The sequence below is a fragment of the Dromiciops gliroides genome, chromosome 4 (genome assembly GCF_019393635.1).
Source record: "Dromiciops gliroides isolate mDroGli1 chromosome 4, mDroGli1.pri, whole genome shotgun sequence".
Lineage (NCBI taxonomy): Eukaryota > Metazoa > Chordata > Mammalia > Microbiotheria > Microbiotheriidae > Dromiciops > Dromiciops gliroides.
The window spans coordinates 343081403-343105782 of NC_057864.1; the positions used below are offsets into that span (position 1 = coordinate 343081403).

A 24380-nucleotide genomic window follows, 5' to 3' on the forward strand; every position below is an offset into this window, starting at 1 on the left:
GGGTAAGTCACTTAGCTTCTGTAATGCCTCAATTTCCTTACCTGTAAAGATGATAATAATAGCATCCATCTCAGAGAGTTTTTGTGAGGATCAAATGAGATAATATTTTTAAGCACAGTGCCTTCAACATGGTAGGTTGCTTAATATTTGTTGATTTGTCACTTATTTTATATCAATGTTACTAATGGAGAAGTCCAGCAATAATACTAATCCCTGATTCATTTAAAAAATAAATCAAGGGGGGCAGCTAGGTGGTGCAATGGATAAAGCACCGGTCCTGGATTCAGGAGGACCTGAGTTCAAATTTGACCTCAGACACTTGACACTTACTAGCTGTGTGACCCTGGGCAAGTCACTTAACCTTCATTGCCCCCCCCCCCAACCAAGAAATGCACGTGGAAGGAAACAAGGACAAGGAGATTTGTTTTCCTTTGTTCAGTTTATCTATTTCCCCTCTGTACTTCTCTTGCAAAATGGACTCAACTCCTTTTTTGAAGATTAAAAAAACAAAACCCTTCATATCTGCTACAAACATAAAAACTCAGTATTACTCTGTCAGAACAACAGAACTGCACTAATAAATGTATTGCCTAGATATACTCTTTAATGTATATTAGCAACTCTTTTCAAGATAAATAAAGCTTAGGGCAAAGTTTGAGATCGAATGAAGCTTTTATAACATCTCCCTGAAAACTGACAATTAAATTAATCTGTGAATCTATGACCATTTAGAAAACACAAGCTAAGACATGTTTAGAAACTCGATTTTGATTTTTATTTTTTACAGACAGAAACAATATACCTTACCAACAGAAAATAAGTGCATTGTCGGTACACAGAAGTTTAGCACTCCTTTTGATTTCGAATGCAAATATTTAGGATGGAAAATAAGTATCCAAGTGAGAAATCCTAAATGTGATCCTTCATCAACTCCAGGGGCTCATGACTCATTTAGCCTCATTTACTACATGGGTACTTCTGTCTAGAAAAAGAGATGCTGTTCCTTATTGATGGTAGGGCTTTTGTTTCTTCAGTGCTCTAAAGAACTTTGTACTTTGCTTGCTGTGCTTGGCTTAATATTAGGCCACTGGACAAGAATTAATGCTCACAGCCCCACTGACCAGTGCGGCTTTACTGAAGCTCACTGGGCGTTCATCAATCACGAAGTTTCTGATGCAGCCTGAGAAGGGTCTGCTTGTGGTCAGGCTGGGCGTCAGGAGAGACTCTGCAAAGAGCAAGAAAAGGAATTAATGCATCCCAAGCCCAGATGTTATTGAACTGTGACAAATAATGTGTAATGCTGCAAGCAAGGTCATGGTGATTTGTGCATAAATAATAGCTAAGAACTAAATTCGATTGGGTAGAAAATGACTTTAGGCCATTAGAACCAAGCGATAGAGAGCCCTGGTGACCATAACTACCCATCTTCTCTTTTCTGTAGGCAGTTCACATGTGAAACCTCAGCTCTTAGGGAAAGTAGGTAACAGTTTCATAAGTTCCCATCCAACTGTAAAATTCAGACTTAACAAAATTTCTCAATTTAATATATTTTATGAGTAAATTTTCTCTGCCTTGATTTCCATGATCAAGTTCCTATTTGTGATTCAATTAATCTAGTTGTAAGGTTGAAATGTTATTTGTAGGATACAGTGGCCTGGCATTTTCACTCAGCGATTAGGTTATAAAAACATCCTGTATGGTGAAAATAACACATCAAAATTAGCCTTTCAGTACAGGATTGTTAAATAGGTATAGCTGGAAAGAGAGTAGATTAGGGGTGTGCTGTGCTTTATGGATTGTTAAATTTTCTGTATGAATGTCAATACTTCAGAAATAAAGGCTTGATTTATTGTTTTGTCCATTGTTTAGATTTAAGAATATTAATAATGAGATTAAACCAAAGTGTGTAAATACATTTTTTTTTCCACTGAGAGTCTGGTTGTTAAACACCCCTGTACTACTTTATAAAATTCCTTGAACTCAGCAGAACAGAAGGCTTAGAGACTGAAGTCATTACCAGATTTGAGGTCTGTATGTTTACTACTACTACTACTACTACTACTACTACTACCACCACTACTACTACTACCACCACTACCACCACTACCACCACTACCACCACTACCACCACCACCATTACCACCTGGCGTGTGTGTGTGTGTGTGTGTGTGTGTGTGTGTGTGTGTGTGTGTGTGTGTGTGTGTGTGTGTGTGTGTGTGTATGTATAGATCTCTCTTTGATGTAGATGTAGATGTAGATGTATGTATATTTAGAGTTCATAAAGTGCTTTACATCCAGTTGAGCCTCATGAAACCCCTGGGGTGGGAACTCTTTAACAGAAGTTAGTATGTCTCAGAGAGTAGATGGATTGAAATAACTATAGTGTAAACAATTGAATGCAAATTTCATTTTTTTTCTTACAATTATTGACCCAGAGAAAGAGGAGAACTAGGACTTCTTCTTGAATAGAAGAAAACAAAAAATAAATAAAAACTTAGCTGGCAGGAAAATTAATGATTAACAGAAAAATTATTTTAAAAGTTTTATATGTGATTATTTTAGGAGGTAACATTCTGCTGCATGGCTTCATCTTCCTTTTTAAAAAAAACATTTAAAATTTTTTTCAATTACATGCAAAGACATTTAAACTTTCATTAAAATTTTTTTTTGTTTCAATTTTTTCCCCTCCCTTCGTTCCTCCCTCCCCTCCGCCTCCCTAAAATGGTAAGCAATTTGATATAGGTTATATATGTGAAATCGTGTAAAACATATTTCCATATTAGTTATGTTGTGAAAGAAGAAATGACCAAAGGGGGGAAAACACCATGCATCTTCCTTTTTCAAAGCAAGAAACAGGACAAAGGTAAGAGTAAAGACACTGGCAAATCAAAGGGAATATAGAAGGGGCTTTCTAATGGACCAAAATGCTAGGAAAGCCGACTATTAGCTCTCCCACTCTAAGAAAAAGAATGGATTATCTGTGTGGGGGATGAAGAGTAGATTCTAATGTCATACCAATTGAGATGAGAAGTAATACTAAAAGGTATGTGGAAACTGAGACCTCTAGAGCAAACAGCAGATTTGCATCTACCATCTTGTGTTTATTCTGGTGCATACACTTGCAGTATTAGAGGTGGGGAAAAGAGCCAAAATTATTTAAACTGTTATCTTTCTCCTTCTTCCTTTTTTTTTTTTGGCCAAGAACTAAGTATGAATTATTAGTATATGATGTGATTCCATTGTTAAAGTATTAGCTATGAATTTCCATGAGTGTCTTAGATTGTACAGTTAATTTCACCTTTGCATCACTCATTTTGAGTGTTTTATTTTAGAGCAGAGACTTATTGTGAATCTATCATTGACCTTCGTTAACTTTTCTGTTTTTTTCTCCATATTATGTATTACTTTCAAGTCTTAATGTTTTAGGAAAGTTCACAAATCTAGTATAAAATATACATATTCAGGGGGCAGCTAGGTAGCACAGTGGATAAAGCACTGGCCCTGGATTCAGGAGGACCCGAGTTCCAATCGGGCCTCAGACACTTGACACTTACCAGCTGTGTGACCTTGGGCAAGCCACTTAACCCTCATTGCCCAACCCCCCCCCAAATGCATATCCAGATGGGCTTGAGCCTTATTTTTTTCCCCCAGAGGAAGGGGTTTTAGAAGGTAAACAAAGAAAATGAAAAATGTCATTCTTCTGAATTGGGTACAGGTGTCCATTGGTTTGGCATAGGGACTTATGTTAAGCTTGTTTTATTATTATCTTAATAATCTTAAAGAGGGCTAATGGATTAAACTTATTAATTGCACAGGCATGATTAAATGAGTTGGGAACATAGAAACAATACATGGTAAAGCACTTTTGAGAGATTAGAAACATTCAGAAAATCTAAATTCCACTTAGGCAAAGCTTATTACTTTGTGTGTAGAGAAGTTAAGTGACTTGCCCAGGGTCACACAGCTAGTAAGTGTCAAGTGTCTGAGGCTGGATTTGAACTTAGGTCCTCCTGAATCCAAGGCCAGTGCTTTATCCACTGCACCACCTAGCTGCCCCCATTTAGTTTTTTCTTGACAAAGATCCTGGAGTGGTTTCCTTTTCCCCCTTATTTTACGGATGAGGAAACTGAGGCAAACAGGGTTAAGTGACTTGCCCAGGGTCACACAGCTAGTATGTCTCTGAGGCCAGTTTTGAATTCAGGTTTTGCTGATTCCAGGCTCAGTGCTCTATTCACTGTGCCACCTAGCTGCCCCACCTACTATTTACTATTTTTCAATAAAACTACTTATAAACTTCACCTGTAATATTTTCCCATTAATGTTTTCCACCCTTCTTTAATTTGGGGACAGGGCCTGGTGGGAACAGAAGAATTTAGTACAATGATATATGGGAAGTAGAAAGGATTGTAAGCTTTAGAAATCATGTATGTTTCTTTGACACCGCTACCTTTGGACTTTGAACATCAAAGAAAAATCATGGAAGGTAAAACAGCAGTTTTGATTTTCTGAATGGGCTAGAGCCATATTTCAGAATAGGAGCCTGGCAGCATCAGGATGGAGATGGAGGTTTGGGCAATTTTTTTTTTAAAGAGGTGGGGTGGGGATGAGAAAAGGGCACCTTTTTATCCCTATAAAAATCATTTCCACTAGCTTCTGAGATACTTATTGTCACTGTTTCTCCTGCTTTTGGGAAGACACCCAGAAAGGCAAAGAGAACTCAATGTTTTGTAAGCAGCCAGTGTAGAATTCATTAATTGATTATTCCCCTATTCTCCTTTTTTGTGCTCTCCCACTTTTTGCTTAAAATATTTGGGGAAGGTGATGTGGAGGCCTTGGTAGGAGTCTTCAATGTTTTTGTAAGAAAATAAAGAAAAAATCCTCATATCTCCCCTACAAAAACAAAAAAAATCCCAGATGCAAAGATTTAGGAATCTTAATCCTACATCTGTTCTACTGGCCTCATCATTTTTATTTGGGGCCCAGAATTTTGACTTTTGCCACTGTTTCTAAATATTTGAAATGAAAGTAGGTATGAATAAGATATAAGGTTTTGTTTGGTTCATAGAAAAGTTTTGAAGAAAACCCTTTTTGAGCCTTAAAATATTTTCTTAATACTACCCTAAAATATTCTGCATTCTTCATTGATTATACCAGTAGCCTTACTGATAATGTTTATAGGGTAACAGCTGGCAGCCTCCTTTTAAAATTATTTTTACATTGGAATGAGAAGGCATATGTATGCAGCTGTCGTGTGGATTCAGATTGATTTTGGAAAAGGGAAAATGATATTTCCCCTTCTCCTTCTCTAGCAAGTTGTGGGCAGTGACAGCAGGCGTGTGTGTGTGTGTGTGTGTGTGTGTGTGTGTGTGTGTGTGTGTCCCAAATTCTCATGATTTTGGAACAGTTTACTGATTAGTTTCCTCCTTAGTTTTTAGTGGTTGGGGAAGCGGTGTGCTGAGGAATTGTACAAATATATATGTGTGTGTGTGTGTGTGTGTGTGTGTGTGTGTGTGTGTGTGTGTGTGTGTGTGTGTGTGTGTGTATGTATGGCAGTGGTGAGTGTTTAGGATAAAATCTTTTATCTTAGAAATATTGGATTTTCCAGTTTTCTGTTAATTTGTCTGTGATCTTAGGTAAGGTGGCACAACTTTGAATGCTTTTTTTTTTTTAAAGAAATGAAATTAGTTAGTGTCCTTTGACATATTTGGGTGAAGAATGAAAATAACTAAGGAGTTTTCAACAACATAATGACCATTGTGTGAAATAAGTTTTGGCATTTCCTTAATAGAATCAATAACACCATTGCTTCTGGGGAATATTAATTGACTGCCCAATAGGTCCACTCACCATCCCAGTGACTTCCCAGGACAAAAACTCCCTTTCTTGACCATCATTCTCCTGTATTATTATTTTGATGCCTTGAAGTTGGGCACCGTTTCAACTCCCCCCACCCTGATATTTGTTTCTCCAATGCCTGATATATAGTAAAAGCTTAATAAATGTAAATTCATCCCCTTAAAAATCTTACCTGGCTTAACCCTCATTGCCCTGAAAAAAAAAATCTTACCTGGAACACCTCCAACAAATACAGGTTCCCTGTGATCAACTGATTTTGGATTGAGGGGACCAACCACATGGTTGACTTCAGAATCTACATCCAATTGAACCACATTGGAATCCCTAATAACTGAAATACAATAGAAAAACTGATTATAAAACATATCCAACATTATATACTTTGTGTACAAAAGCAGAATTTACATATCTATTATTCAGGATACTTTTTCACTTTCTATCTATCTCTATATCAATATAGATATTTACATATATGTATATGTGTACACACACACACATAAATACATATAAATAAACACACAGAGAAAATCTCACTCTTCTGTAACCAAAATTAAGAAAAGTAGAGTTGGGGATCAACTTGATTTTGAGTTCTACTCACTAGCTGTGTCAAGAAGACATGTCATTTATCTCTATGAACTTCAGTTTCCTTGTCTGTAAAATGGAATAATAAACTCAGAGTATCTGTTTCTCAGAATTTGTGAGGACCAAATGAAATACTGTTTTTGTTATAAGGAATTACTTTCTGGACAGGAGGCAAGGAGGGATATATTTGGAAATGAAGGTAATGGTGAAAAAAGTAAATTTTAAAAAATAAGATAGGGGGCAGCTAGGTGGCGCAATGGATAAGGCACTAGCCTTGGATTCAGGAGGACCTGAGTTCAAACCCAGCCTCAGACACTTACTAGCTGTGTGACCCTGGGCAAGTCACTTAAACCCCATTGCCCTGCAAAAACAAAAACAAAAACAAACAAAAATAAGATAGTACACAAAAAGTACTTTGTAAACATTAAAGTTCAATATAAATATCAGCTATTATTATCAATATTACTAAGTAATTGCTATGACATTTTTCAGTTACAGGATAAGAAAATAATTAGAAGACTTTTCTTATATGTTTTAGCTTTGGAAAACGTATATGATTTAAAAAATCTTGCATACTTCTCTTTTATAATTCATATTTTCAGTGTATGTAGTTCTTAATCATTCACTCAACTAGATTTTTGGGGGGGCGGGGCAATGAGGGTTAAGTGACTTGCCTAGGGTTAAGTGACACAGCTAGTAAGTGTCAAGTGTCTGAGACCACATTTGAACTCTGGTCCTCCTGAATCCAGGTCCAGTGCTCTATCCACTGTGCCACCTAGCTTCCCCCCTCAACTAGATTTTTAACATGTTATGAATATGGTATTTAACAATGAGTGAATTAAAAATGTAATAGTTTTGATTATATTAAAAACAGCAACATGCATGTTCCATCACTTGAAGAATGGGATAATAACCTCTAGAAAATATTTAGAGTCAACATATCTTTAGCCAAAAGTATAAGCATTTTTTGCTACTTTCCTTGGTTATTTTAGTCATATAATCACACCATGTATAGTATTGCTCACAGTCTATATTCACATGGGTTTCAACCTCATCCATGAGTGCTTAAGTCCATTCTTTTTTTAGTGGGGCAATGAGGGTTAAGTGACTTGCTAGGGTCACACAGCTAGTAGGTGTCAAGTGTCTGAGGTCAAATTTGAACTCAGGTCCTTCTGAATCTGGGGTCGGTGCTTTATCCACTGTGCCACCTAGCTGCCCCCTTAAGTCCATTCTTTTCAAGGAAACATAGACCATTCACATTTACTTACCTGTGATTCTGTGCCATCTGCCATCACAGAGACTCTGTTTGGGTGTAACTGAAGTAGAAAAGTCTCTGATGCCATTGTTGACCTTCGTTATGACCTGTAAAAATAACATAAAATCATTTATCATTTTAATTAACAAAAATTATTTTATGTCTTGCTTTTTCCCTCAGTTATATTTGGCATTTTCCTTATTGAAACAGGATTCCTAATATATCGTATAACAGATAAAGATAAACAACCCATCTTTGTCTTCAGACAGAATTCTATACTTGTACACTAGGGGACACTCTTTTGCCAGATAAATCAAGCAATCTTTAAATATTCAAGTCCCTAAATGAGAATCCAGAACAGTGACAGATTTTAGGGGAAAAAAAAGAAAGCACAGGGAGAGAATAGCAAAGACAGACAATACATGGCATTCCTTTATGGATATTTTACATGATTTAACAGATAAAAATGTACTTGAACTCAGATAAGTTATTTACATTTGATACATCATTGAAAACATAACCTTTTCTTTATTAGCAAGATTCTTAGAAATCTTTGTTGTTGAGTCATTTTAGTCAGGTCCTACGCTCTGTGACCCCCATCTGGGGTTTTCTTGGCAGAGATAGTAGAATGATTTGCCATTTCCTTTTCCAGCTCATTTTACACATGAAGAGCTGAGGCAAACAGGGTTAAGTGACTTGCCTGTTAGGGTCACACAGCTAGTAAATATTGGAGGGCAAATTTGAATTCAGGTCCTCTTGATTCTGAGGCCAGCTTTCTATCCATTGGGCCACCTAGCAGCCCTCTTATGAATCCAATGTAATATTATTTTGCAGTAGAAATAGTTCTAAATTGTAATTGAAAAGTTTTCGATTGCAAGTCATTAGGAAGAGGTATATAGATCAAATTTGGTGGCAGCTGTTATACAATCTGATTACATGCTTTCAGAATCATAGTTTTATGAAAAAGGACATTCACTTTCTCTACTTTGTCAAAATCGCTCACATTTTCTTTGTGGGGGAGGGGAAGTAGAGATGGGAGGGAATTATCCTCATACCATTTTGCTATTCTTAAATAATAAATTCAAACACAAAATTTATTGCACAATCACAGAATCTCAGGGTAGCAGGGACCTCAGATGCCATATGACACAAACTACACTTGACCAAATTCACCCCTACAACAAGCCATGCATTTTGTGCAAAGTACTCTTGCCATGTAGCTTTTATTGACAACAATTACTAAGGGAGGGAAACTTCATTGGAATCAAAATGCTCACATTCAAATTTAATTTTCTCACTTCTCCATTACCTTGTTAGTGGGAGATTTATGTCACGATTTCCTACTAGAAATCACTTTCTAGGGGGCAGCTAGGTGGTGCAGTGGATAAAGCACTGGTCCTAGATTCAGGAGGACCTGAGTTCAAATCTGACCTCAGATACTTGACACTTACTAGCTTTGTGACCCTGGGCAAGTCACTTAACCCTTATTGTCCTATTAAAAAATGCCTTCTAATCTAGAATCCCAGGGTCAAGGAAGGAAGACGTGAATGAGCTCCTACCTGCCCATTTTTCAGGTGGACATTCAGGTATTCCCCATTCACACTGTGACCATGGAACAGGATTCCTGACCTACTTCTGGGACGAACTTCAAAGGCGATCTCAAACTTCAACCCAATATTGAAAGACTCATCTGTAGAAAGAAATAATATCAATATAGAATCCCATATAGCATACTCCCCCCAACTTAATTTGATTCTATAAGGTATAGATTTTATATTTTTATTTTAAAATTTCAGACTATATTCCAGTGAATATTTACCAGTGAGTATTTTCATTATGCTGCAGTGTTATGACTTGTATAATCATAGGCTAGTTACTGAACCTCTCCAAACCTCAGCTCTCTCATCTGTAAAATGGGAAGAATTCATGCTGTACCTATCTCACAGGATTGTCATGAGGCTTAAATAAGATAATGTATATAAAGCAACTTGTAAATCTTAATAGCTATATTAACTTTATAAATTCTTAAATTTATATAGCATCACTATTTCCTCGAAGGGGAAGCTAGGTGGCATGTGGATAGAGTACTATGCTTGGAGTCAGGAAGACTCATATTCCTGAGTTCAAATCTGGTCTCAGACATTTACTAGTTATGTTACCCTGGGCAAGTCACTTAACCTTGTTTGCTTCAGTTCCTTATCTGTAAAATGAGTTGGAAAAGGAAATGTCAAACCACTTGACATTTTTGTTTTTTGATAAAACTCAAAGATTCAAACTTTTGGGACAAGAACTGACTATTTGACAAAAATTGTTGGGAAAACTGGAAAGCAGTATGGCAGAAACTAGATACAGACTAACATCTTACATGGTATACCAAGATAAGGTCAGAATGGGTCCATGATTTACACATAAAGGGTGAGATCATAAAAAAATTAGGAGAATATGGAATAATTTATTTGTCACATCTATGGATAAGGGAAGAATTTCTATTCAAACAAGATATATCATTATGGAATGTAAAATGGGTAGTTTTGATTATATTAAATTAAAAAGGTTTTGCACAAACAAAAGCAATGCAGCTAAGATGAGAAGGAAAGAAGGAAATTAGAGAAAATTCTTATAGCAAGTTTTCTGATAAAGGCTTCATTTCTCAAATATGTAGAGAACTGAATCAAATATATTCCTCAATTAATAAATGGTCAAAGAGTATGAACAATAATTTTTCAGAAGAAGAAACCAAAGCTATTTATAGTCATATGAAAAAATGCTCTAACTCACTATTGATTGGAGAAATGCAAATGAAAACAACTCTGAGGTGGCAAATATAACAAAAACAGAAAATATTGGATGTTGGAGGGGATGTGGGAAAGCTGGGACACTAATCCACTGTTGGTGGAGTTGGGAAAAGATCCAACCATTCTGGAGAGCAATTTGGAACTATGCCCAAAGGGCTATAGAACTCTGCATACCCTTTGTTCCAGCAATAGCACTGCTAGGTTTATATCCCAAAGACATCCCCCAAAAGAGAAAAGACTTTATAGCAGCTCTTTTTGTGGTGGCTAAGAATTGGAAATCAAAGGAATGCCCATCAATTGGGGAATGGTTAAACAAGCTGTGGTATATGATGTTGATGGTATACTATTGTGCTATAAGAAATGACAAGCAGGATGATTTCAGAAAGGCCTGGAAAGACTTATATGAACTGATATATAGTGAAGAGAGCAGAACCAAGAGAACATTCTGCACAGAGACAGCAATATTGTTCAATGAAGAACTGTGAAATACTTAAATATTCTCAACAATACAATGATCCAAAGGACAATCCCAAAGGACTATTGATGAAACATACTATCCACCTCCAAAGAAAGAACTGATATTGCTGGAACGGACTGAAACATTCTATTTTCACTTTTATTTTTTCTTTTAATCAAGTTTTCTTGTACAAAATGACAAATATGGTAATGTTTTACATAATTATCCATGTAAAAATCCCCCCCCCCCCGCCAAATAACCAACTCTGAGGTACCACCTCACACCTAACAAATTGGTTAATATCACAGAAAAGAAAAATGACAAATGTTGGAGGGGATGTAAAAACAATTTGACATTAATACACACTTGGTGGAGTTGTGAACTGATCTAACCATTCTGGAGAATAATTTGCAACTATACCCAAAGGACTGTAAAACTCTGCATACCTTTTGTTCTAACAATACCACTACCAGGTTTATATCCAAAAGATATCAAATAAAAAGGAAAAGGACCTATTTCCACAAAAATATTTATAGCAACTCTTCTTGTGGTGAAAAAGAATTGGAAATTAAGGGGATGGCCATCAATTAAGGAATGGCTGAACAAATTGTGATATATAATTATGAGGAAATACTATCATGCTAGAAATAATGAGGAGGATGGTTTTAGAAAAATTTTGGAAGACATGAATGGATGCAAAGTGAAGTGAACAGAAACATTAGAACAATGTACACAGTAATAGCACTATTGTAATAGTATTGTAATAGCTTAATAGATCAACTGCGAATGACTTAACTATTCTGATCAGTACAATGATCCAAGACAATTTCAAAGGACTTATGATGAAAAATGTTCTTCATCGGGGCAGCTAGGTGACCCAGTGGATAAAGCACTGGCCCTGGATTCAGGAGGACCTGAGTTCAAATCTGGCCTTAGACACTTGACACTAGCTATGTGACCCTGGGCAAGCCACTTAACTCTCATTGCCCTGTAAAAGAAAAGAAAAGAAAAGAGAAAAGAAAAGAAAAAAGAAAAATGTTCTTCATCTACAGAGAAAGAACTGATGGAGTCTGAGCAGATTAAAGCATATATTTTAAACTTTCTTTGTCTTTTCATCTGTGTGTGTTTTTGCAACGTGGCTAATAATGGAAATGTGTTCTGCATGACTTCATATGCATAATCTATATTATATTGCTTGCTTTCTCAAGGAAGAGAGTGGGGAGGGAGACAATTTTTAAAATTAAAAATTACATATAATTAAAAAATTCAAAATTAATGTTAAACATTTTTACATGTAATTGAGAAATATTTAATGAAATAAATTAAAATATATTGGGAAAAAAGGTATAAGAAAAGAATCTTGTTTTTGAAGTTTTAGAGCAAATAAGTTGTCAAAGATTTAAGACAGACAAGTTTTAGACGATGTTTTTTATAGTTTGAATTTTAAAAAAGGCACAGTGATGTGAATCTGTGGGGAGAAGAAAGAGAAAATCTAAAACTGGGTGCCAGCTAGGAAAATCACATAGTGCTCCCAGCCAACTGTTTTTTCTTTGCACTTGGAAACAAGGAAACTTTGGTATATGGGTAGGAAAGTGAGATTTTTACTATGCTTCAGAAGAGGTTTCTCTCTGCAGGTAGGGTCACAGGAGACATTAATAAGTTACCAGGGGTGATCACAGATAAGGAGATAAAGAGACTTGAAGTTTCTTGTAGACATGGGCTATGGGATCTGTGGATAAGCAGACAAGAACCAAGTGGGAAAGAGGTGGGTTCTAATAGAATCAGGATAATCAAAGAATAAGAATGAGATCAAATAGGAGAAGTAGCACTAGAAGAGAGGCACTGTAGCCCAGTGCAAAGAGATCTGGGTTTGGAGTCAGATGACCTGAGTTCCAATCCCAGCTTTGCCATCCAACTACTTGTGTGACTTTGGGCAAGACCTTTTTGAACTTCATTCAGTTTCTTCATCTGCAAAATGAGGGAGATGGACTTAGTGACTTCAAACGTCTATTTCAGATCCAAATATGTGATGTTGTGATTACATATTCGACCCCCCAGCCCTGCACCAGTGCTGCTTACGTAATGATTCTAATTCTTTGACTTTAAACTCTACTCATAACTATTATGGTGAGTAACATAGAGCTCGAGAGTGAGTGAACTTTTTGGCCATACCTTAGATCTCAATCTGTTTTTCATTTGTGTTAAGGTAAATTCATCCTTTCTGTTCACTCTGTTGATAAATGACTGGAATGGGCATGGTGTGGTTTTCATAGAGAGGAAGTAAGGAAGGGAAGAGTTATAGTGATAGAGAAGAATCATGTTGGGAAGTTTTGTCGGGGTTTCTCTGAAGTTCTAGTTGCTACCAATGTAGAAATGTTTCACAAATCACATTATTTAGCATCATGTTACCTAGAATCACATATCCTCCTTCTGCTGAAAAGTATGTTCCACTTTCCATTGGTCCTTCAAAACAAGGAGTCACACTGAATGTCTGAGAAGCAGTGGTAATTGAGGTCCCATTGAGCTGAAGATTGCTAAGACAACCACTGAAACTGTAGACTGAATTGATCTGAGGTAAGAATAGATTAATGTAATATTCATTAAAAAAACCAGTTTTCTCATCTACTCCATTGACACATTAAGAGGGTAGCAAATATGCAGGGTTTATAAGCATTAGGGGAAAGAAACGAGATCTATTTATGTTTTATTTATTCAGCTATTCAAGTGTCTGGTCCTTTTAAATGCAGCTGCTTTTTGTCCTGTCTACAGGGGCTTATTTTCTTAAATTGAATTCAGATAGAATTGGAAATTTAGCAGTGTTAACCTAAGGCAGTTAAGCCAAAGAGGTTTCTACACACATTCATGAAGTAAATTAAGTACTTAAATTTCAAATTATGATGTTCCCTGGCTTCCCAGAAATTAACTAGCATATATTTTGTATTTATTTATATGTGCACTTGTTTTTCCCACCTGATAGAATGTAAGTTCCTGGTGGGCAAGGATTGTTTTATGGTTCAGCATATAGCATAATCCCAGGTATACTGTAGGCACTTCATAAATGCTTGTTGATTGACTGAATCTAGCTATGCCTAAAAACAGCTTTTTCTATGTGTGAAAAAAAGGACAATATTACTTGTAGTAGATTCTGGCTAATCAAATATAATAGAACTTTTTTTTCACATTATTATCTGGTTGAGTGGCTAAGAGTACAATGCTATATAGGATGTGAAACTTGGACATCTCAGATGTGGTAAATTTTTCACTCAACTCTGGAAATTTTTCCTTCCAGAATCTTTTCAATAGCACCCCCTTGGTGCTGCTTACCTAATAATTCTAATTCTAAATTCCCTGACTTTAAATTTTACTCCTAACTATTACAGGGAATGGGAGTAAGCTGACTTTTTGGCCATGCCTTAAATTTAAATCTGTTTTTTATTTGTATTAAGGTAAATTCATCCTCTCTTCTCACTTGATAAATGACTTGAAATCATCTTAGTAAGGTAGGAATAAGAGGAATATTTAAATGTTACCATAAACACAATTTTAATGGACTATAAAGCTAGCTTCAGAGTTGAATGGTTATATACACACCTATATAAACATATTTGTATTGCACATATATATACACATACATGTGTTACATATATACACATATATGTATCACACACATATATGTATATAGCATTTGCTTAGTAGGATATATAGTTTCTCCCCCAGAAGTGAATCCCCAATGCCATATTCCTGCCATTAATTCCTTCTATAGGGGCAGCTAGGTGGCGCAGTGGATAGAGCACCGGCCCTGGAATCAGGAGTACCTGAGTTCAAATCCGGCCTCAGACACTTAAGACTTACTAGCTGTGTGACCCTGGGCAAGTCACTTAACCCCAATTGCCTCACTAAAAAAATAAATAAATAAATTCCTTCTATAAGATTCTGTGAGAGACCCCATAGCTTTATGGATAGAGACGTGGCCTTAGAGTCAGTAAGACCTGTGTTCAAATCCTACATCTAGAAATTATTAGCGGTGCAACCTGGAGCAAATTACTTAACCTCTTAGAGTCATGGGGCAATTCCTTGGCACTATAAATTGCAAAACAGGCCCCACTCTGTTTTGGTAGAGGAAATTTCTGTACCAGGAGTTTCCTGTTGCTAAGTAAACAACAAATCTAGTCACCATCTTTTCTTGGGTGGGAAAAAAGGATCCCATAGACACTGTCTTTATATTTCATAGAGATGTTGAAATCATTTTTAAAAAAGAATTCATCTTTATATTTATAAAGATCTCAGTTCATGTTGGCTAGATAGATAGAATTGTCATTTATTTCTATATTGATGTCTGGGTAATGGTGCTCTTTAGAAAAAAGTTTACTTCCTTAGCATTACATATGAGTTTTAGCTTTTCTTGTAAATCTTTAGATGCTGAAACATATTTAATTTCACCTCCATACCAGAATTGATGGAGACACTTATGCCCCTTCAATCACAAGATGAACAGAAAACAAGTAGCATTATATTAATTTCTGAGCTCCTGTCTCTGAAACTAGACGAATAATTTTACTCATAAAACTGTTTAATCTTTCAAATGAGTGTGTGGTGGAGGAAGTGGAGAATAGAACGAAGTAATTTGTAAAGTTTTATCCAGTTCTAAAATCTATGCCTTGGTGACTCAGTCTATGTATGTGTGGTTCACTTGGCACCTATTAGGTAATTAATAAATGTTTGTTGAATTATTGATTACCTGGACATTTTTTACAGCTTTTCCAGGAGCAACACCTCCCAAATAAATAGGACCCTCAACTTTCCAGTTGGTGCCACTTGGAGGGAAACTTTCTTCTAGGACTCGGAGACCATCAATTATTAAACGACCACTGCTCTTTTCCCGAGTAAATATCACCTTGATAGAGGAAAAGGAAAAATAGCACAGGGACAAGGCTGAGGTTAGACACAGTGAAGAACATTATGGTTAAAATAATAAACATTTACTGCAAGATAAAAAGGCTCCATTTTGTAATATCATAGCTACTCCAAAGTTTTACATTTGAAGTCTTTTATGTGCATATTACATTTTATATGGTTATATTTACATAAAATTAATTTATATATAAACTAAATTTACAAATATATTTATACTGAAGCCATTTATATCCATGTATTTTCTCAGCTATTTAATTACCTTTGCCAAATCTCTATCCTCCTCTCTATTCTCTTCAACTAAAACAAGGTTAGGTGAGATGGAAAGAGGACCAGTTTGGACATTGAGGAAACTCAAGTTCTAATTGCAGATTGAACACTGTTTCACCGGGTGACTTGGGGTCACAACCTTTCAAATCCTCATTTTCCTTGTATGGTTTTTAAAAGCCAACACTTTCTGGCCACAGCCTACCTTTACAGCTTCATTATACATTAGTTCTCTTTCTACATTCTGGGGTTCAGCCAACCGGCCTTATTGTTCCTCATACATACCCTTCCATCTCTCATCTCTAATACCTTTGAATTGGCCATCCCTCCTCTCAACGTCTAGTTCTGCTTGAACCCAGATCAGAATCCTACAAAATCTCACCAAGTTTTAGCAACTCCTTCCACTTGTTACCATTCCCTGACTACACTGCCACACACATTGTATTCCCCTTGAATAAAGATGTCTTCCTTTGCTTTCTCTCTGCCAGCTCACAGTTATCTTGTGCTGCATTTTGTCTTGTGGGTGCTCCCCAGTGCTTGTACTGTACCCTAGAATATTGAATCTCACTCAAATTACATTAAAATTTCTCCCTCTCTAAATTACCTTGTATTCATTTTTTCACATATTTTGTATAGCCTCATGTATGTACATGTTATTATTTCTACTGAGAGAATATAAGCTCTTTGAGAATGGTAAATGCTTTATTTTTGTCTTTGTTATCCCCTGAACTTAGCATGGTGCTTGGTATGTAGTAAGCGCTTAATAAATGTATGCTGATTGACTGGTCATTTCTGGTGTGAAGGAAGACCCCCACAGGGTATATTGCTATTTTTTGATAAAATGCAGTGGTTCTACAAATACTTGTTAAATTTAATTTCAAATACATACATATATTCCTATATACACATACATATTTGCATATAGGCACATATATATACCTATATGCACATATGTATAGATATAAACAGATACATATAAATACATATGCACATACTTCTCTGTGCATATATGTATACACATGTGTATCCATATGTGTGTGTATATATATACATATATATACACACACACACAAAAGAGAAATATATATTTCAACGTGAGCTTGCCCTGTTATCTTCCTGGGTCCCTCTAGCTATACATTCTTCCAGCTTTCCAATGTGTTTTGTGATCTTAGAAGTTGTATATTATTCATTTTCATCTTTTTCTGTGGAACCGACACTCCTATTACCCAACCTCAGGGTAGAGTGATTTGGTATTATGGCACTATTTTTACTAAAGGCTGTTTATTTCAAAGTATAGTTTATATAAAAGGCCTGCTCAGTTATTCCAGCCTATATTCATCTTTGCCTTTCCTAAACTCAAATAGAACTATTGTCTATACCAGTCGGTTTTGCTTTTATGTATATGCCGCTTTGTATGCACAAAACAACTAATTGATTAATGCCTCTACAATTCTGTTTAAAATTTTTTCTTGTATCTATCCTTGACTGTGCCTTTGAACACAGTAGGTGCTTAAAAAACCCTTAGGGCAAAGACAAGATTTGAATTAACTGAGTCAAGTCTTAATTTCCTTTAACTTACATTTTATGAGTCAAAGGATAGGCCCCTGTCTTCTTTCAGGTGCCTCAGGATTGTTGAAAGATGTATGTATAGGGATGTTTAAAAAAATGAATGCTACAATAGGGATTTCCAGTTATATCAAGTCAATAATGCCTACGCATTTGTTTTAAGATGTTTGATGATCATCTAACTTTTTTTTTTCCACTTACATCATGCCACAATCCATCATTATACTTCTCCTGACTCCTAAGCTTCAGTTTCCTATGGCCAACGTTAAACATGAAGACTAGCCGGCCATGTGCCACAAAGAGAGCCATGAAGTCATTTTCTTCTTGATCAGAGATGTAAAAGATCATTCCATGGGAAGAGCGAGTTTTCAAACGAATGGAGAACTGAGACCTGGAAAATGAAAAAAAAAACACAACTATCTGAAAAATGGAATTTACTGTAATCTCTGGCCTCCCCCAAAGCAAGACATTTGTGTTGAGTAATTGACGGATGGTTGTGAAATGCTTGGAATGGGTAAAACACTAGCTAAATGCCAAGTGGTGATATTAAAAATAGTCTCTCTCAGTAGAATTAATGAACATTTGTGAAGTAGCATCAAGAGATCTGTATAGTTTCTTATAGCCTTAGCTTTTTTTTTCCCCCCTCAGGGCAATGAGGGTTAAGTGACTTGCCCAGGGTCACACAGCTAGTAAGTGCCTGAGGTCGGATTTGAACTCAGGTACTCCCGAATCCAAGGCAGGTGCTTTATCCACTGCACCACCTAGCTGCTCCCCCTAGCTTTACCTTTCTTAAGTGAAAAGTTTGTTTCACATTTAAGTAAATGTTTTTTCAGGTATTAAATTCAGTCCATTTAGTTCTTTGGAAAATATATTTGCCAATCTGGTTCAAATCTGTGTGATAAGGAATGTCACCCTTAAGGGGAAATACCAAGTGGTTTATGGTGATCAAAGGATTTTGCCAAGAATATAGTTTTTCAAAATATTTCAGATATGTTCATCATTTTGCTTTCATTGGTAAAAGCCTAGATTAATTATTTTCTTTTCTGAGAAAAAATTAAAGCATATGATATGTATGTGTATATCTATCTATCTATCTTTATCTGTAGCTATAGCTATATCATGTATATGCATATGTAGAGGTTTATGTATAGACCGTGGCCAGGACCTGTGATTTCATTGGTTTAGGGAACTTTTAGCTAAGGAAATCCCCTCTATCACTACTTGTTGTTCATCCATTTTCTGGTTATGTCTGACTCTTTGTGGCTGCATTTGGGTTTTTCCTTGCAAAGATCCTGGAATAGTTTGCCTCCAGCTCATTTTACAGATGAGGAAACTCAGGAAAAGAAGATTAAGTGACTTGTCCAAGGTCAAACAGCTAGGAAGTGTTTGAGGCCAGATTTGAACTAAGGAACATGAATCTTCCTGACCCCAGGTCCAACACACTCTATCCACTTTGCCAGCTAGCTGCCCACAAATCTTATGGCCACTCTATCAATGTTAGCTATCATTACCCTTGGGAAATCAGCTTTAAGTCTCAAGTTCTACATCTCTAAATTGAGAATAATAATAGCATCTGCCTTCTAGGGTCACTGTAAGGCTTGAAAGAAATAATGTATGGAAAATGTTTTGCAAATCTAAAAGGGCTGTACCATGTATGTGTTTGTGTTGCATATATATGCAAGCTATTGTTATTATTAGAAGGACTGGGTTTTACTTTACTTTTCAGCAAAATTTCCTTTTAAATATTCAAACTCCTGGCGGCTGTTAGCTGTCCCCCCATACTGATAGGCATCGGAGATTGCTTTTGGACTGCTGGAAAGCTGACAGTGAGAGTCCTGGGAAGCATGCTGCTTTAGGGATTTCAGGCCAATTGGATTCCGAGGTGAATCTTTATTTTTTTCATTCTGTTCAAAAGAGTAAATGAAAATAATATTAAAAATATACTACTGAAATATTACCAGACGAAATTCACTAAAATTACCATTTTTAAAACATTTTTGTTCATTTTGAGCTTAAATAGAAAAAGACAAAAAAAGAGAGAACATTGGGGGCAGCCAGGTGGAGCAGTGGATAAAGTACTGGCCCTGGATTCAGGAGGGCCTGAGTTCAAATCTGGTCTCAGACACTTGACACTTACTACCTGTGTAATTCTGGGCAAGTCACTTAACTCTCATTGCCCTGCAAAAAAAAAAAAAGAGAGAGAGAGAGAGGGAGAGGGAGAGGGAGAGAACATTTCCATGTACAGAACACAACATAAAAAGATGATTCAATATAAAACCATGAATTTCCACTTCACACTGCTTACTTTTTTTTGAAAATAGGTAATAAATACTACAGACAATTTTCAAAACTACCCTATATTTCTGTGCTTCCTTCTAAGTTTTCTTTTGTTTTCTGCTATATACTTTTTTTTTTTTTGCCAGGGCAATGAGGGTTAAGTGACTTGCCCAGGGTCACACAGCTAGCAAGAGTCAAGTGTCTGAGGCTGGATTTGAACTCAGGTCTTCCTGAATCCTAGCTGCCCCCACTATATACTTTTTATATATTTTTCTCTCCCTTCCTACCCTGCCCTAGAGAAGGCTACATTAGGTAAAAATATGTATGTGCATGTGTATATATACATATACACACAGACACACATATATAGAACCTTACTATATCTAGTTCTATTAATCAGTTCTTTTTCTGGATATGGATATCATCTTCCTTCACAGGTCCTTTTATAGTTGATTTGAGTATTAATGATACTCAAAATGACTTAATTTTTCAAAGCTGTTCTTAGAACAATATTGCTGTTACTGGGTATAATATTCTCTTCTGCTCATTTCACCTGCCTTTCCATTTTTTTTTTTGAAGATCAATCTGCTCATCATTTCTTATAGCATGGTAGTATTCTATCATAGAAATTGGTGTTAACAAAAACAATCATCGATGATGGTTTATAGAATAAAATGAAAACCTGTCCACATCTGAAACATTATTTTATAGTTTGTCTAGCCCCCTCATTTTTTTTTTTTTTTGGCAGGTCAATGAGGGTTAAGTGACTTGCCCAGGGTTGCACAGCTAGTAAGTGTCAAGTGTCTGAGGCTGGATTTGAACTTAGGTCCTCCTGAATCCAAGGCCAGTGCTTTATCCACTGGGCCACCCAGCTGCCCCTAGCCCCCTCATTTTATAGATGAGTAAACTGAGTAGGAATGTCAAAGACCTTCCTAAAGGTTGCACAGGATTTGCGCCCAGAGCCTGTGAGCCCAGCACCCACGTTCTTACCACTTTGGTCATTTGGTTTACTGGTTTGACCACATCATTTATAGGATTGTCTTGGGTCCTCTATAGGGTTGTTGTTGCCCCACCTCTCCCCCAACCAATGTTCCAGTAGCCAATTAGGATTTGGAATCAGGTGACCTAGATTTAAATCCTCACTATGCCATTTACTACTTGTGTACTGTTGGATAAGTCAGCCAACCTCTTTAGACCTCAGTTTCTTCATCTGTAAAAATGAGGGGTCTGGCTCAGTGCCCTTTAAGGTCTTCTTCAGCTCTAATATCTATGATCTCATTTTCTCTGAAATTGTAACTGAGTAGTTGTTATGATGCCAGTATATCATAGTATCTGAAATGAAGATATGTCATCCTTCATAGGCATATAATGGCAAAATAAATCAGTTCCATTAAACACTGACCTCTACTAGTGTTATATAAAAAAGTTGGTGAGGGGAAATTAAGGAAGTTGCTCAGTACAACTTACCTTTTTGTTCTTATTTGCTTTGGGCTTTGAGGAATTTTTTTCCTTTTTGTGGAGGAGAGAAACTGGTGCTGACTCAATAGGGCATTCGTAAAGGGACGTGTGGACTTTCTCAGAATACCGTTGGAAATCTTCAACCTCTACATCCCTGCCCAACCTATGTTGTGGGTTAAAAAAAAAATATATATATATATATCTTTAAGGGCTTTTCAAAACTGGAAAATTAAATCACTGACATACCAGACTTATTGGCAAAACATGACTTATGTTTAGTTTTTTATTATTCATATGATTTCAGTGCCTGGCACATAGTAAGTCCTTAATAAATGTGTTTTGATTGCTAGATCAACAAATCTAGAAAGATCCTTTGGCTTCATTATAATCTAAATCAAGACATCTTTAACCATGAGCTAGTCAACAAGCATTTGTCATGTGCTTAGAACTTCTGAGTAGTGACAACTGCTTGAACTTCTTGAGTATAACTCAAACTACATTTAACTCCTCCCTTCTCAATTCCTGGATTCATTAACATTGCTTTAAAGAACTAGCTAAATGACTTTTAAAATTTAATTTTCAATTACTAACAATAAAACTTTATTGGTATCTTTTTGTATTGAGAAAATTTTTCCTCAAAGCCCCCCTTCTAAAAAGCCATTCTATACAACAAATAATATTTTTAAAGAAAAAAAAGAAAAAGAGGAAGAAAAGGAAAAAAAATCTGCCAAATCAATCAATATATTTAAAAAGTCTGAAAATATATGCAATGTTTACACCTGTAGGACACCCCTCCCCTCCCTGCCAAGAGTAGAAGTGAGTGTCATCTCATATTTCTTCTTATGAATAGCTTTATTTAAAGCTTTTGAACTTATTTTCAACTTTAAAAAAAGAAAATCATCATTCAGGGCATTTCCCTTGTATTGGACTTCATTATATTGTAGAGTTTTAAAAGTTTTCCATTTTTGTCTCCTCTTTGAAAAGATCAATCATATAATTTTAGGATTAGGAGGAACCTTAGGCATCATGCTTTGCAAACCCTACCCAAATGAAAAATCCACTCTACAATATCAGTATTGTATATGCTATTGGAAAAAAATATTCAGCAATGATGGTACTTTCTTTCTAAGGGACACTGGGTAACTTGTGATGGAAATAAAACACACCTGGTGAAATAGGCATTGCTTATGCATCCAGTGAAATTAGCATACTGGGGACTGATTGGTGAGCCACCAAAGTAGAACTTGTTCTCGCTGGCTGGAGTCTGCTCTGTTTTTCCTTTGCTTGGATTATTTTTACCCAATTTGTCTTTATCCACTATGAGTTCATATCTGCAAAGAGAAAAGCTTCTTCACCAAGTTGTCCATTGAATATCTTATTCAGAGTGAACAATAGGGTGAACGATAGAGTGAACAATAGGCACGGAATTTGGACTCCAAACTGGTTTTGGGTTGCATATGGATCTGTTGTTTGCTAGTTCGGCGACCATGGACAAGTCATAGTCACTTTACCCCTCTGAGCCCAAGTTTCATCATAAGTAAAATGGGAACTAAAATACTTGCACTTGGCTTTGCTGTGAAGATCAAATGATCTGCTTTGTAACCATGAACCATGGTTCACACAATCATAGTGTGTATGTATGTATGCATGTATGGATGGATATACATACCTATGTACACATACATACGTATATAGGTATGTATATATCCATATGGTTATGTGTAACTATGTAAATGTGAAGAACTGTGACTTAATTTTTGGACCTGATCATGATCTCACTTCTGTAGGACCTTCCAGTGAAGAACCTCCCTCCATCAATGCAAATTTGTAATTCTTTTACAAGTTGTAGTCTTAAAGAGGTGCCTGGGGGCACTAAGAGGCTATAATAATAAGAATACTGGTGATGATGATGATAATAATAATAACAGCTAGCATTTATATTATGCTTTAAGATTTGCAAAGAAATTTACAAATATGATCTCATTTTCTCCTCACATTGACACTGGCAGGTAGGTACTATTATCCCAGTTTTATATATGAGGAACCTGAGGCAGGCAGAGCACACAACTAGTAAATGTCCGAGGCAGGATTTGAACTCAGGTCTTTCCAAATCCAGGTCCAGTATTCTATCTACTGCATCACTTAGCTACCCCAAGGTTGTGGTTTAGCTAGGATCACATAGCATATGTCTTGAAAGGGGGATTTGAACCTCTTTTCTTGACTGCTACACAAGTGCTGTATCCACTGTCAGTCTGCCTCTTATTATATTTAATACCACGAAGAAATTTCAGTGATTCACAACCATGTAATGCAGTTTTAACCATGACTACACGTAACAAGAAGAAAGAATTACTTGGCAGGTCGGAGTGGGATATCTGACATGTATTGTCATCTGTAGGTTTTGGTATCTAGCATAGTTATCTTGTCGAGTTCATTAATTATTTGTTCTGCATTATTCAGAGAATCAATCCCTTCTTCCTGCCCCCAAGCTAAGGCTGAATTGTAAAGTAAACCAATAAAAATAAAGATTTTAGGCAATCTGACAATCTGCTATGCTCCTTTGGGATTTGTGAGACAAGCAAAACCCACTCATTTTTTTTTGGCCTTCTTCTGACTAATATTGTCTGGGAGACCATTCAGAGTTCTTTAGTTATTCATATAAGTAAAACTCAATAGTGGATTTCAATTATAGAAGTACAAGAAGATGCCTCTTTTAAATGAGCTCTGGAGTAGATCCAGGAGAAAAACTGTTATTTCTAGAACTGGTTTCCATTTTTCCATCTAGAGACTTTCTTCTTTCAAAACACAAATTCAGAAGTTTCTAGTATGAAGATCAGCAATTATCATCGATTTTTACAGTTAGCCACTGTTATGGGCTACTTGATAATTAAATGTAGATTCTAAAAGCTTTCTTTATTCATTTAGTGCATATTCATGGAATGTCTACCTTCCATGT

At 36.2% G+C, this 24380-nt stretch overlaps 1 protein-coding gene across 1 annotated transcript in view; it reads right to left on the reverse strand.

Moving 5' to 3' along the window:
- Positions 1-766: 766 nt before the first annotated feature.
- LAMA4 (laminin subunit alpha 4) overlaps positions 767-24380 on the reverse strand; it is a 199818-nt gene continuing 176204 nt past the window's right edge. Inside the window, exons 29-38 of the mRNA XM_044003053.1 lie at positions 22591-22755; positions 21434-21587; positions 19409-19593; positions 17891-18080; positions 15684-15839; positions 13355-13514; positions 9253-9383; positions 7707-7800; positions 6068-6187; positions 767-1225 (exon numbers count right to left, since the gene is read on the reverse strand). Of these exons, the coding sequence (XP_043858988.1) occupies positions 1080-1225; positions 6068-6187; positions 7707-7800; positions 9253-9383; positions 13355-13514; positions 15684-15839; positions 17891-18080; positions 19409-19593; positions 21434-21587; positions 22591-22755 (1501 nt within the window). The 3' untranslated portion in view covers positions 767-1079. The remainder of the gene's footprint in view (positions 1226-6067; positions 6188-7706; positions 7801-9252; positions 9384-13354; positions 13515-15683; positions 15840-17890; positions 18081-19408; positions 19594-21433; positions 21588-22590; positions 22756-24380) is intronic.